The sequence below is a fragment of the Camelus bactrianus genome, chromosome 1 (genome assembly GCF_048773025.1).
Source record: "Camelus bactrianus isolate YW-2024 breed Bactrian camel chromosome 1, ASM4877302v1, whole genome shotgun sequence".
In the NCBI taxonomy this organism is placed as follows: domain Eukaryota; kingdom Metazoa; phylum Chordata; class Mammalia; order Artiodactyla; family Camelidae; genus Camelus; species Camelus bactrianus.
The window spans coordinates 96,355,917-96,369,967 of NC_133539.1; the positions used below are offsets into that span (position 1 = coordinate 96,355,917).

General features: G+C 39.4%; 2 protein-coding genes across 4 annotated transcripts in view; one reads left to right on the plus strand and one right to left on the minus strand.

Moving 5' to 3' along the window:
• The window catches only part of MED12L (mediator complex subunit 12L), a 625,134-nt gene that overhangs the window by 49,252 nt on the left and 561,831 nt on the right, over positions 1-14,051 (minus strand). For all 3 annotated transcript variants that reach the window (XM_074369503.1, XM_074369491.1, XM_074369496.1), the window contains 7 exons: positions 13,452-13,583; positions 8,805-9,032; positions 8,029-8,170; positions 6,267-6,387; positions 5,796-5,897; positions 4,967-5,080; positions 1,608-1,807 (listed from right to left, as the gene is read on the minus strand). In XM_074369503.1, the coding sequence (XP_074225604.1) occupies positions 1,608-1,807; positions 4,967-5,080; positions 5,796-5,897; positions 6,267-6,387; positions 8,029-8,170; positions 8,805-9,032; positions 13,452-13,583 (1,039 nt within the window). The remainder of the gene's footprint in view (positions 1-1,607; positions 1,808-4,966; positions 5,081-5,795; positions 5,898-6,266; positions 6,388-8,028; positions 8,171-8,804; positions 9,033-13,451; positions 13,584-14,051) is intronic.
• P2RY12 (purinergic receptor P2Y12) overlaps positions 1-14,051 on the plus strand; it is a 44,474-nt gene that overhangs the window by 10,352 nt on the left and 20,071 nt on the right. The window lies entirely within an intron of this gene.

A 14,051-nucleotide genomic window follows, 5' to 3' on the forward strand; every position in this document is an offset into this window, starting at 1 on the left:
CCACAATGAAGGAGAAAAGTCTAAGAACTTTTAAACACAATTCTGTAAACCCTTAGGGAAAACAGAACTGCAAACAAATCCTCAACTTCTTGCAGTAGGTTTGTTTTTCACAGTGGTGTGGGTGCAGTAATCCTGAAACTACTTCAAGTGTACTGCAGAATTCCACAAAAGAGCAAATGGCTGATGTTACTGGTAGCCAGGGTTCTTACTGTGGAAGAAGGCAGTAATTAATATGGAATTAATAATATGGAATGGGGGAATGCAAACAAAAATCTGTGCATTTTGATTGACATTGGTGGTATCAGTATAAACTCATGATTATACACACACACAATTATGCCGATGGATTTTTTTTTTCCCTAGCTCTTCCTGCTGAAAGGGCCTAGAAGCAATTGCCCACACATTGCCCACAGCAATAAGCACACAGTGCCCAGATCTTGGTTTTCGGCGTTCCATGAAGGAATGAGTAATTCCAGGTTCGGTACCGGGAAAGTACAAGACAGGCCAGAAAGTAGAAAATACTTGTTACTCAAAAAAAGACGCGGGGGTGGGGGTGGGGGCGGGGAGATGTATGTCAAAATAACACAAAAGCCAGTATGAAAAGATTCATACACTGAACAAATCTGGGACAACTTGAACATGAAAATATCTAAGGACAGTATATTACGATCTATACAGAAAACAAATGAACAGAAGGAAAGGAGGAAGGGGAATGGCAGGGAGGGAGGGAGAGGGTAGATTCTACCTGAGAGTAGAATGCAAACTCAAAAATGTGGAGGGAACAGAGGAGCTGGGAAAAGTCATTTTGCAACCATCACCGTAAAGACTGGTTTGGACAAGAATCAAATGGATGCTATGTGGGAGGTGGGGGAGTTTGATGAGGAGCAGAAAACTTGGCATTGTCTCAAAGTTGTCTCCCTAAAATTATTTATTAATTGCAAGGGAAAAAATAATAACTATACAACAGAAAAATCAAAAAACCACTCAATGGAGACAGCTTGATCAAAATTAACATCACCACTGAGGTGCAAATAGACATCACGTGCCTTCGCATGTGATTACCGGAGAAGAACACAGCCTGTTTCTGGGGTATCTAGGCCAGGAATGCATAATCTGAAGCTAATTTACAGGAAACTTCAGACAAATCCAACATTACTGGGAAACTGACAAAATTGGAATGCGGCCCATAGGTGAGAAAAAATTTACAGCACCAATACTAAATATCCTGATTCCTGATAACTGTATTTTGCTTATATTAATCAATAAAGGAGGAAGTATTGAAAAGTAAAGTAGAATAATGTATCTCACATAATCTCCAATGGTTCAACAACAACAAAAAATGTTTTAAGTATACGCATCCACATTTACACACAAAAATAGAATTATAAAGCAGATATAGTAATACGCAAAAAAAATGAGTGTTTAAAGGGTATACTAGAGCCATTTATCATGATGACAGCTTTTCAGCAAATTTGAAATTATTTCAAAACAAAGTTAGCAGGAAAAAGAGAACCATCTATGTACAAGTTTCCTACTATACTGGGCCTCTCTCTCCAAAAGAACAGTTACACAGCCAAAGTCAAAGGCAAGTTAAATCTGAAGCGTACCTGTTGACAGATAGTCCTCAGTACATATCGAGCATATTCTCGTAAATTGGCAGTTTCTATGGAAATGCTTTTCCCGCAGGATTTTGAATTTTGCGAGGCAGCCCAGATGTCATCAGCATTCCCATCCCGTCGTAAACCCCTCACAGCAAAGTCGTCATTCTTTATAGAGCTGACACTGTTATTGCCAATTTTGGCATCTCCTAAATAACAGAATCACAAAAGCAAAATCACAGAAGTTCAAAATATTGCCAGATATTTGGAAAATAAACGAGCCAAGCATTCAGGGATTTAAAACATGTGAATGGGATCATCATTTCACAGCCAGATGTTCAGCAATAGAGAGAATGGATCAGGAGAGTCAATGCTAGAACGCAGAGAAGTTTCACCAGACATGAGGGGGAAAGAAAAAGCACGTTCAAGACTCATTCTTTATTTTATTTACAGAATTAAGTATGCTTTCACCAAACTTGGAAAGGCCATTAGGAATCACACTTAATAATCACAGAACATGGATTTCACCAATATTTCAAGCACGAATGTATTCAAATTCATTTGACTTATAGACAAGGAAAAAAATGGGTTACTCACCCTTCTAGATGTCCCTTTTCCATTTCTTCTCTTACAATGACTTATTTTCTATCCATAGGTCAAGAGAAAAGTTTTGCCTTAGCCCACCTTACTATCAACTTCTTGACAAGAGAGATTTATTTCCCTGGGGATGGAAAAGGGCAATGCATACTAAGGAAGCCCTGGAAAATAGGGCATTCATTGAATAACCCATGCCTTTCACTTTCCTCTCCATATACATCCAAATTAGAAAACCTCAGCTGATTAATCTCTAACATATTCAGTAAAATGAAGCTAAGGAAAGTGTTTTCCTCATAACAAAGTTCTGGGGGTGGGGAGAGGGGAACTGAGCAGAATGGTTGAATAGCTAGAAAGAAGACATCTTCTCTAGCCATGAAAGACAAATAATTGCCATATTTTAAAAGGGAGAAAATAATAGAATTTGATAATAAAGATTGCCAAATGGCAACAGAGCCTCCAAAGTCTTGTCTGTTCACCCACAGAATCATGAGCATAGAACAGGAAAATTTTCTGAAACCAACAAATGAGTTTAGACAAGGCCCTCAGCGCTTCACTGTAAGTGAAACCAAGCCCAGGTCAGTGCAAAAAGCCTTTTAAAACCCACAGGTCAACCAAGAAAAAGTTTTGACCCTGCTGAAAAAATTTCAAAAAATCAGAATTGCTTAGTGAGTATTATAAAATCATAGGAGGAGGGAAGGAATAAACAATACATTTCAACTCATTGATATCTTGTTACGTATAATCATACCTTTCTCATTCATATATTCATACAATAAGTACCAAGCTCACTTGACTCACAGAAGTTTATTTAATTCAATAGAGCTGAAACAAAGGCCAAATTCTACACGTACCAACATTTAGCATGACTTTTCCAATCTTAGGTGATATAAACAACTATTTCTACACCTTAAGTTAAACTACTACAGAAATTAGAAACCAAATTCTATAAAACAGCTCTATCTCTCTAACTCAAAATAGATCCCAGCGGACAGGACTTGAGGGAACATGGATAAGGACGTGGTGAGGTTAATACAATTGTAAAAACAAAAACAAAGAAACAAACACTTCTGCCAGTCTAGGAGATCCTCATTCAGTTTAGCTGTTAGAATGACAGAGAAGGTCTGGAAGGCTGTGCCAGAAACTTCTGCAATCGCAGAGACAATACAAGAAATACAGTGTTCAGTGGCTGCCTTGTTCAAGGCTCTGCTGACATTTAGCAAGCCTGCTCCTGACTTCTCAGACCTGAAGAACCCCCCATCACTAAGGAAGCTATTATAGAGTCTACCAAGACTGAGGCCAATTAGAAAGTCAAGGGAAGGCAATCAAAGAAAAAACACTGGTGACTATGCATGGATATTAAAATACAGTTATTTGGATATTTAATGAGGTTGGCAAATTTTACTTGGGATTGGACCAGACCTACAAATCAAGGGGATAATGTCTAGATGGTACGCATCTTGGATTCTGCCATTAAAATGGTTATCACTTATGCATTCACACTTCCAACATGAGCTTAGTAAAAACCTACCATTTAGTTTCTCTATTGGCCATCAGAGATACTGCAGTAAAAAAGTGAGTCCCTGACTTCAAGGTCCATACATTTATTTTTAAATAGAATTGACCAGCCAGCTTTCCTTTCAAACATAATCAGAGCAGAGCAATCTTAGTGAAACGAGCATTTGATGTCGGCTGTAGACCACCACAAGCCCCTGCTCCTGAGCTCAGCAGGGAGGGTGTGGCCCTCCACATGGCTCTGCCTGTCCCCTTCTACTACAAAGTCCACGGACATTTCAAAAGGAGTGTGTGTGTGTGTGTGTGTGTGTGTGTGTGTGTGTGTGTGAAGGTCAACTTTTAATAGTTTGTTTTATGAAAACCCTGTTGCCCTTCCTCATCACCAAATAACACTTTTCAAGGAGGAGCGGAAAGGGTCAGGGTGTGTTCTCAAACACGTTTAAGACTCATCTGAAACAATTCCTATCCCCTCAGTAATTGCAGTTCTAATCAAAGGGGGCTCCTTGGAACATGAAATAACTTTCATTTAGTCAAGACCAAAAGAGGGTACCCAAAGTTGAAATTAGACAATGTGAATTCAAGGCTTCCTAATCTTTCAAATCATAAATAATCTACAGAAAAGAAGTATCTTAAGGTACTGCACTGTAAATGAACAGAAAATTCTAGGAGAATTTATATCAATAAAGATACAAGATGCCTTGGATATTATAAATTAAATGAAAATGAAGTTGTGATAATTTAATATTGATTTATCAACAGTATCAGTATCACTACAATTACCACCTGATTCACGGAAAAAAAAAAAAAGGCAGGCAGATATAAACTTGTTCTGGGTCACGATGGAAGCAGAAAAACTAAGGTCAAAACCTGGATTTTCTGGTGTTCTACTCTTGGACTATAATATGAAATTTAAACCTTTAAATAGATTACCAAGTCAACTGCGTCCATCACAAAGTGTGACTTCCATCAATAAATGAAATCAAAACAACCCTGTGGGTCTACTGATCTATATTATATCAGAATGAGATGTCCTGCAGTTAAAAATGCCACAAAAAAGTATTATTTTTAAATTCCCCCAGAACTGCAGGTAAGGGACAGACTCCTCCGAGTCTAACTGAACATGAACCTGGAAAAAAGCCAACAATTTTTCCAGGAGAACAAACAAAAAAGTTTCTACTAATACAGAGTTACACCTGAATACAAATTATTTTGCCTCAGTTGCTGGTGATTAACCAAGCTGAGTGCCAGGATAGTCTTACCAAGCATCATAATTGCTTTTAAGACAGCAAACACAGCTCCCACTTCAATGCTGTTGTGAGCAGCGGCCAAGAGGTGTCTGTCACAGGATGATCTTATTCCGGGGAAAGGCTTTCCTATGAGAAAAACAACAAACCCTTAATAGTCTCATCACCATCATTAACAATCTTTTGTAACCGTTTACAGTCAGCAGGGCCTTTCATTGTTAGACTGTGGGTGCTTAATTGCTATTAGCCAGCTTTAATTGAAGCTTCATGGACCCACTAAGAAACACTGCCAAGTACTCCTTACTTAACCTTTTCTTTTTCATTGTTAAGACAATGGCTTTGCTCTTTTTGAGATGTATTTAAAAAAAAAAAGTTAGCAGGACTTTTAACCAGTTCTGCTGATTGTCTGTCTCACACACACACAGAAATGATCCTTAGGAACAGACTTGCACTAACACCCCTAGAATCCTTACCTTACTCCTTTTACCTAAGTAGTAAGAACAAATGAATCACCACTGCCCTAAGCCACCACGGTGTGGTTCCTAAGAACACATACAGGACCTGCTGGAAGATCATGCTGCCCACCAGCACCGCTTGGCTGAAGAGCAGAGGTATTTTTATTGTGTATTAACTCTTGCTGTGAGTTTCTCAATACATCCTGACATTACATAAGTGAAAGGTGCTGACAGCCCCTCCCAGTGGCAGAACCCCATTCCCTCATTGCCTCGCAGTAAGCCCACCGAAACCAGGAAGGAAATTACAGAATGGACGGCCCACTCGGTCAGTTTAGAACCTATAGCTCCAAATGAAAACAACATCCAAGATTTTCCAGCTGTCGGCTCACCAGTTGCCTGGGGTAACAGACAGGCCTGGGGAGCTCGGAAGAGATGAAGCAGGAGTCGGCATGTCATTCTCGCCCCAGGCTCAGCGTCCGCATCTCCGCAAGCTAGGAGAGAGGGATTTCAAGAGCGAGTTTTCTAACGTACCCAAGAACGTGTCTTCAGCATTTCTGTTACTTTACGTATTCTGGAATAATAAATCAATGCTCCTTAACGGTAAAAAGTAAGGCACAGCACTGGCCATGCTTCTCGAGGAACCTAAGTGCCTCCTTAAAAGCAGGTACTAAGAGTCATTTCCAGCCTTTTCCATAGGAACACTGGAACAGCTATTATAATTCTACCATCTCTACCTTGATGTGACATCACTGCCCAATGCAAGTCCCCTTAAATTCTACTTTCACTGCATCATAATAGTTAGAAACCACTGTACCAGACAACAGTCAAACAAGCACCGCCGCGCCTGGATGCAGCCTTACCTGCGGCTAGGAGAGAGGGAAGAGCGACGTGCTGCACGACGTCCTCCAGGGAGAAACACTGTCGTGCTATCAGAATAGCAATGAAAGTAGCTAATGAATCATGGAATGAAAGGTCACTCACCTTCAAGAAAAACATTGACACGTTTTAATACCTAACACCCTTTTCAGTAACATCTAAGATTATTATCTAAGAGAATGTAGGCAACACCAATAAGATCGCAATTCCCAAAACGAACCAACAGAGTGAAATAACTTATGATTACCATCCTCTAGGCCTCTTTCTACTTTGTAACACAAAGAATGAGGTTTGCCCACATCCCAAAGCTACAGGAAGATGCTAAGCTTTACCTTGAGTACATGTCACTGAAATACAAAACAACAAAAAAGCAAAATCAAGAAATCCCTAAAAGATGTAGCATAAATAAACCATTTTAGCAGAATGCACTATAATCTATCGTTGCAGGGTAGGACCATTAGGAAGCGAGAGAAAACAAAGAGGTTCTTTTAATTGAAAAACAAGCCCTATTCACATTTTGGAAGTTCCTTTCAGGAATAACTAATAACGACTTTGTAACATAATTAAATTAGTTTTAAAAACAACTTTGAACATTTTCACCCGACCTCTAAATTTAAAGAGGAAAGAGCGAAGGAGGGTAAGTGAGAGAGAGAGAATGCAAGAAAGAGAAGAGAAAGAGGTGGAAAACTAATTCCTCTATGCTTTACAGATCTCACAAGACTCTGGCAGAAAATAATGAGAAAAACAGCTATAACAGCAGCCTTCACATTAAGTCGTCTGTATGCCAGTGAGTAGGTTGGTCACCTCATTTAATAGCACACCACGGTCAGGTTCATACTATTATTAATTTCAGTTTTACAGATGAGGGAGGAAAGCGGAGTTAAAGGGAAACAAAAAACAACTGAGAGGTTAAGGAATCATGTTAAAGATAAAAATGGGGTCATTTTCTGTCTGGAAAAGCAGGCCACACACATGTGTTACATATACATAAAATCTTAGGTGCCCACAGAAGGGAGTAGGCTTGTCCACCGGTCGTGAGACACCAGAACTGGAATTAAACCTTCAACTGGTAGACAGTTTTTAAAATGGACAAAGTTCTTTTATCCGTGAGATATACAAATATATAACACGAATAACTCCAAGAAGCGGTGGGAGTGACAGGCAGAAAAAAAGAACCGAGATGACCTTTTAAGAAATTCACACACCATGGATGCAACGTGACAGCTGAGGGAATCTGCGATACATACGCGCTCTCTCTTCATACACTTCCAGACACAGTCACCAAGGAAGCCTGGGCCCCGCTCTGCACCTGAGCCTGCGCGTCCTGATGCGGCACGACAGAACCTATGCTCTTAGATGATTTTTCATCGTAAAGCAACAAAGTGGTTCTCTTCAGAATGTGAACTACTCTAGCTAAATTATGCCCTGTGCCACAAGGAACCCAAAGCACTCGGTAAAAACTACAAACAAACAGCACTGAGGAGACCACACACAAGAAAATCTCAGCTAACAAATAAGGAAACTCTTGGCATCTCTGCTGTAGATTAGGCTATCTATCTTATTTACTTCGATTTTTTTTTTTTCATTTACTTAATCCTTGGCAATCATACCCCGGCTTATTGCTTTGGGAGGAAAAAAACCATTTTTACTCCATTTCAGTTAAAGTCAGAATCAATTTTTAAAAAGTACCCACTAACTAAATATATAATGGCACAGTGGAGTTTTTAAATGAAAAAGAAAACTTACGTCTACAGTGCAAAGTACGTCATTAAACCCCCACACGTGGTTTGAAGAACAGCAGAGAGCCTTCAGGACTCCCAGCCACTCTGAACTGAGAACAGTGCAGCACGCCGTCAGCTCGGAGGAAAAATTGGCTATGTCATTAATCCTAGAGAGAAGAAAAAGGAGACGGCAAAAAGTAACAAGAAAGGAACAGACTCACATATGATAAACTTAACAAACACATAATTTCAGTATCATCAAACGTGGCGTTCATTTCTTAGGTTGAAGGATGTAACCAAAACCCACTTGTCAAATAACCTAGTTGAACTGGAACAGACGGGAAAGGATAAGTCTTCAAATGTTCTCTGACAGTTAATGCTATTAAGCAACAAACAATAACCAGTAGAGACGCCAATTAACATCTCTGTAGTCCTGTGAATCAAGCTGACATAGAAATTTACATTTTTAAGGGCATCAAAAAAATTAAATGGCAGGCCTACATCCAGTATTTTTCAAAATATGCGTATTTTTAATTTGTATTTTTATTATATATATATTTTTGTAAATGGGTCAGATAACTTATAGATTGTATCTAGAGCATCTCATGCCAGACCAATAAGCCAGATGGAAATCACAGAGTAGAACAGAGGTAAATTCAGAAATAAAGTAAAAGTGAAAAAAAAAAAAAAAAAAAAGCAGCAAACAAAAGCCAAATGTCAGCTTAGGCAATTATCAGAGACCTTAATTACAAAGCAGCACCAATGCAGTAACCACGAGGTTCACCGTGAACCCCTGCTCACCTTCCAGCGTCCTGATGGCCCATACACACATTCATGAGTGTGTTGCAGACGAAGCTGTAGCGATTGGCCGCGTTGTCACTGAGGATCTTGCCCAGCATTGAGTAGTTGATGCTACGGGCTGAGGGATTCTCAATAAAATCCATCATGAAGTCTGGATCCCATCGCAAGTTAGAATTTGCAGGAATCACATTATTATATATGGTCTGCTTGACTTTAGAACAGGCACTACTGAGGTTATAAGAAGAAGAGTTAAAAAACAAAACAAAACTAAACCAGAAAGTTATTTCATTCAAGGACAGATTAAATGGCAGTAACTATAATGTATTCCTAGAGAAGGTTCACAATGATGGGTTCTTGATTCCAACCTCTTAATAATCAGCACTGGACACAGTGCCTGGCATGTTCTAGTTGCTCAATAGTTACTGAATGGGGGAAGAACAAAACAGGAATGAGACATCTGGGCACTAATCTTACTTAGTGTTAAGTCTTTTCTACATTTTACATGCTTTAAAAATAAAAGAATTTACTAAGGCTTCCAAAAACTGTCTCTGAACAGTGGTTGAAAAGTGCTATTACTTAAGAATAATAAAAATGGACTAGAGGACACATCAGGAGTAAAGGGTTTTAGTCCTAATCATATATCCTGTAAAGCTATTCCTCTAGGTACGATGTATCCAGGGGAGGTTCATGTGCCAAGGCTACTCTGGGCTCCGTGGTGCAGCTGTGAGAGAGGGGTTCACTCCCTGCCTTAAATTCCAGTAGCGGGATAAGAATTTATGAGAGTAAAGAAACTATTATATTGTCCCTAAACACTTACCATGTTGTGTTTCTCAGCAGTATTTAGAGATTTTTAAGAGCCTGGTCTACCAGTTCATGTTTCGGTGAGTTTCATCCAAGTAAGATACAGAATATTCAAAGTATATAAAGGGAATTAGAAAACACCCCCCAGCCCTGCTCCGCACGTGAGGCTGAAGGATGCTCTGATTGCCAAGCTCAGATTCCACGTCCACTTCGCCCTTCTGGCCCACTTGCTGTGGATACCAAATCCAGAAGCAACACTGTACCTTCTCCGTTCAAGAGCTCTTTTAAGCAGCAGAAAGTCTTTTACTTTAAGATTAAGCTTTGGCAGCAAATTTATTTGTGATCAAGGAGACACATCCTAGTCTTATGCACCTACATAAACAGTAGCCAGGAATGATTTCCTCAAAGATGAAAAGGCATATAGACCCTTTACCCTAAACGGTTACCACTGACAACTGCTTTAAGGAAACAGAGATGGTTCAGTTCAATGTTTACCAAAATGTGACTTCAGAATTCCTCCTTCAGAATCACCTCTGGGGTGTTTGTTACAATGGGACTTCTGGGCCTCACCGTAGGTAGACTGAATCTGCATGTTTAAAAAGCTGTCCTTGGTAAAACTAAGTGCCAAATATGCTTGGAAAGCACTGGGCAAAGAGGACTAAAGCCACCCACTAAACGGCAGCAAACACAATCTTCAACCCTTTCTTTGCAGACAATTTATATAAAAACTTGTCAGTGGTCACTGAAGGATACAAGTTTGCAATCTGGAGCCATGACCTATTCAAAATGATGGACATTATATGGTTCCCAGTGCTTTTAAAATTTCCCCTTTCCCTGTCTTAACCCTTACCACACTTTCCACTCAACTTTTCAAATATTCTCACTTAGCAATAATTCTTAATTTGTTTCACTTTCCCACTAAAAATGAAACAAAAATAAACTTTGCTCTTTGCTGGTTCCTTCCCTAACATCTCCTTCCTGGTTTCCTCCACCTCCCAATGCCCTAAATGTTTAAAGAAACAGCCTTCTGCGAAGAGTATTCAACTTCCCACTTAATTCTAATAATCTATCCATGTCTTTCTTTAGAAGCCAAAAGAATTCTGCTTTTCTTCATTGATTTTTGTTAAGACTCAGCCTCACTTTTCTATTAGTATAGAGACTTCTCTCAGGTTGATGTCCACCTGCATCCTCTCATAATTTTTCTGAACTCTGGCTCATGGTGAAGTCTCCTCACCCTTCATTTCTAGGCCTCCTGTGTCATTTATTACACTCTTTCCAGATGAGCTTCTAGGCTTTAATAAAACGTTAGCTGCCACCTAGGTCACTCACAAATTCTTAGCACTACTGCAGGTGCATATGAAGTTAAAAAAAAAAAATACTCAGACATTTCCTTCTAAAACTGCATGTATCAGAAATACTTGATAGAGTAATGAAAGCAACATACACCTTAAGGCCAAAATGACTTACGTTCAAATCGAGGCTTCATCATTTATTAACTTATGACGAGGAACAATCGTTTATTCAGAGGAAAAATCATTTCTGCCTCCCAGGATTGCCGGAAGACCTTTGTGGAAACACCTCAGCACAGCGCCAGGCACACTGCAGCAGCTCCACCAGAGGCAGAAATGATCGGTGCTCCTTCTCCCAAGTATCACCGTACACAATTTTACAGATGGTGTTTCAGACCCACTCATTAAAATCGGTTTATTAGTATACAAACAGAAATCTCTCTTGCCTATCTAGCTTTTGTTCCACCATTTTTCCTAATCCCAAACTGCAAATAATGCCTGATTTGAAGGTTTCCCAAGAGAGTTCCACTTCTCTTTCATGTCTTGGATCTGGGAAACTTCAGACAGGTCACCACTGTGAAGACCCGAGGTGCTGATCCTAAGTAGCTCCTTGGTTCACAGCTGATCTCCTAAATATCCACACATCCAGTGTGCACCATGTGAATTAGCTCACTTAACACATTTTACTACCTTGCAGGAGCTTGAGGGGTCAGATTTTGTGGCTTTCTTGGTAAGTTCACTACTAAAAACAGGGCTTTTACAAGAACCAAATCACATATGAGAAAACTCTGAAAACTAAACTGAAACTGAAAGCTCTCTGTAAAGTAGTAGTTCACAGGATATGATTATTACATCATTTCTGCTGAAAGGTGTTTCTTAAGACTCACTTACATATTCATTCCATAGGGATTATTCTGAAAACTAATTCATTTCATAAGGTCATGCTTTCACATTTTTCCCTATCAATACCATTAAAAATATGATTTTGGGGGGTATATATCACTCATTCAACAGGTTTTTTGTAGTGCCTTCTATGAGCCAGACATTCTTCAAAGTATTGGAATAGAGCAATGAAGAAAACAGCAAAAGTTTCTGCTCTAGGAAGGAGCCTGACCATAAATAAATATGTAACATTCGGGGCAGGAAGCAAGTGCTAAAGTTCAGAGAATGACAGAGGGTGGGGGGAGGGGCCCACTATTTAAAATAATCTTGTCAGATTCTGTCAGCACTGCATCCTATTCAACCTGTTTATCAATAATTGATAGCATTGGGATAAATTAGGAGTTTGGGGTTAGCAGATACTAACTACTACATATAAAACAGATAAACAACAAGGTCCTGCTGCATAGCACAGGAAACTATATTCAATATCCTGTAACAAACCATAAGGGAAAAGAATCTGAAAAAGAGTATATGTATACATGTATAACTGAGTCACTCTGCTGTACACCAGAAACAAACACAACACTGTAAATCAACTATATTTCAGTAAAAAAAAATTTAAAAAAAATCAAATAGTGTAGTCAGGGAGGCAGAACCTGGAATGAACTGTGAAAGGGAGCAAGCAAGTAACCGCGGGGAAGCGTCACGAGAGAGGTATCAGCAGGTGTAAAAGCCCAAGATGGGAGTGTGCTTTCGAGGGCTTAGAGACCAATAAGGTCCACGTGGTCAGAACGGAGTGATCAGAGGGAAAGAGGTCGAAGACAGACTGGAACCATAGATCCTGGAGGCTAGGTAAGGACTTGAATTTTATTCTGAGTAGATGAGAAGACGTTGGAAAACTTCAAGTTATTCTTGTTTCAAAAGGTTAGAAGATACATTGAGAATATGCTTCATTGAGTCAAGGGTGCATGCAGGGAAAGCAGTTAGAAGGATGCTGGGATGGTCCAACCAAGAGATGAACATGGTGTTAACGGCAAAGCCGTGAAGAGCGGCCAGGCTCTAGAGGTGCCTGGGAGGCGGAGTTAGGGAGAAGCTGGATGCAAGGTATCAGACAGCGAAGAAAACTGTAGTTGGTCGTTCTTCCCTTGCCTTGCCTGCTTCTAAATTCCAAATTTATTTTTCCAGCTATTACTGTCTCCTTCCCTTCCCCCACTTACAATTCATCGTCTATATTTCCTGAAATAACATTAAATAATCAAATATAGATTTCTCCATCACCTGTCTACCTGTTGCTGGTACTAGTGCTAATAAGGAAGAGAATGTCAGGGAGTCAGGGATGCTATTTGAAATAGGAAGGTCAAGGAGGCAGAGAAGTGAACATAGGAAGAAAGGAAGTATGCAAATGGTGGGGAAACAATACTCCAAGGGAGGTAACAGCAAGTGCAAAATTTACAATATTCTCTCTCAAGTTTATCTCAAACTTACAATCAGAGCTAAAGATGCACAGTAATTTGGAATAGGAGGCTATAGCTATCATGAAAGAGAATTCAGTATGAATTCTGGCAGATATAATTAGGGTTAACTTTCACTATTTAAAAAGATGACAATATTGGTTGGTCCACTAACAAACGTAGGCATAACCTCATTCCTATTCTTTCGACTTTCTTCTACCCACCTGAAGAGGTCTCCAAATTTACTTCGGAGGTGACTACATGACACGTAGAGATCGTAGAGGTAGGCTAAGATGCATCTCTCAGGGGAAGAACATTCGGAGGGGTTCACAACATGCTTTACCACACCACACAATCTGAGGAGAAAAATACATGAAGAAATGAGACACTTGCTTTGCTAATATAGAACTTATTGTTTGAATCTTTTACAGTGAGAATATGCCCATGCATTACTTGTAGGAAAAAAGATATCAGATTGTTGACACTAATCATTAAAGCAATAGTAAATAATTGAATAATCAGCTTTCTATTAAGACAGTGAAATACTAAATTTTTTTTAAAAACTTCATAAATGCCATTAACAGTGAGAAATGAAACAAATTCCTCCATACAGAAGATATGTAGACAGGAATCCATCAATTAAGTTGCTGTGACTAGAACACAAAAGAAAAGCTGTAGGAGACAATCTCTCTTCAGTAAAAAGACTGACAAATTCAGGGAATTCACAAAGGGCCCCAAGTCTGCCACTTTGTAAAGGAGCAATTTCTTCCTATCAGTAAAGCTGGGAAATCCATTTTCAAAACCATGAGCTGGTTTCTGGCATG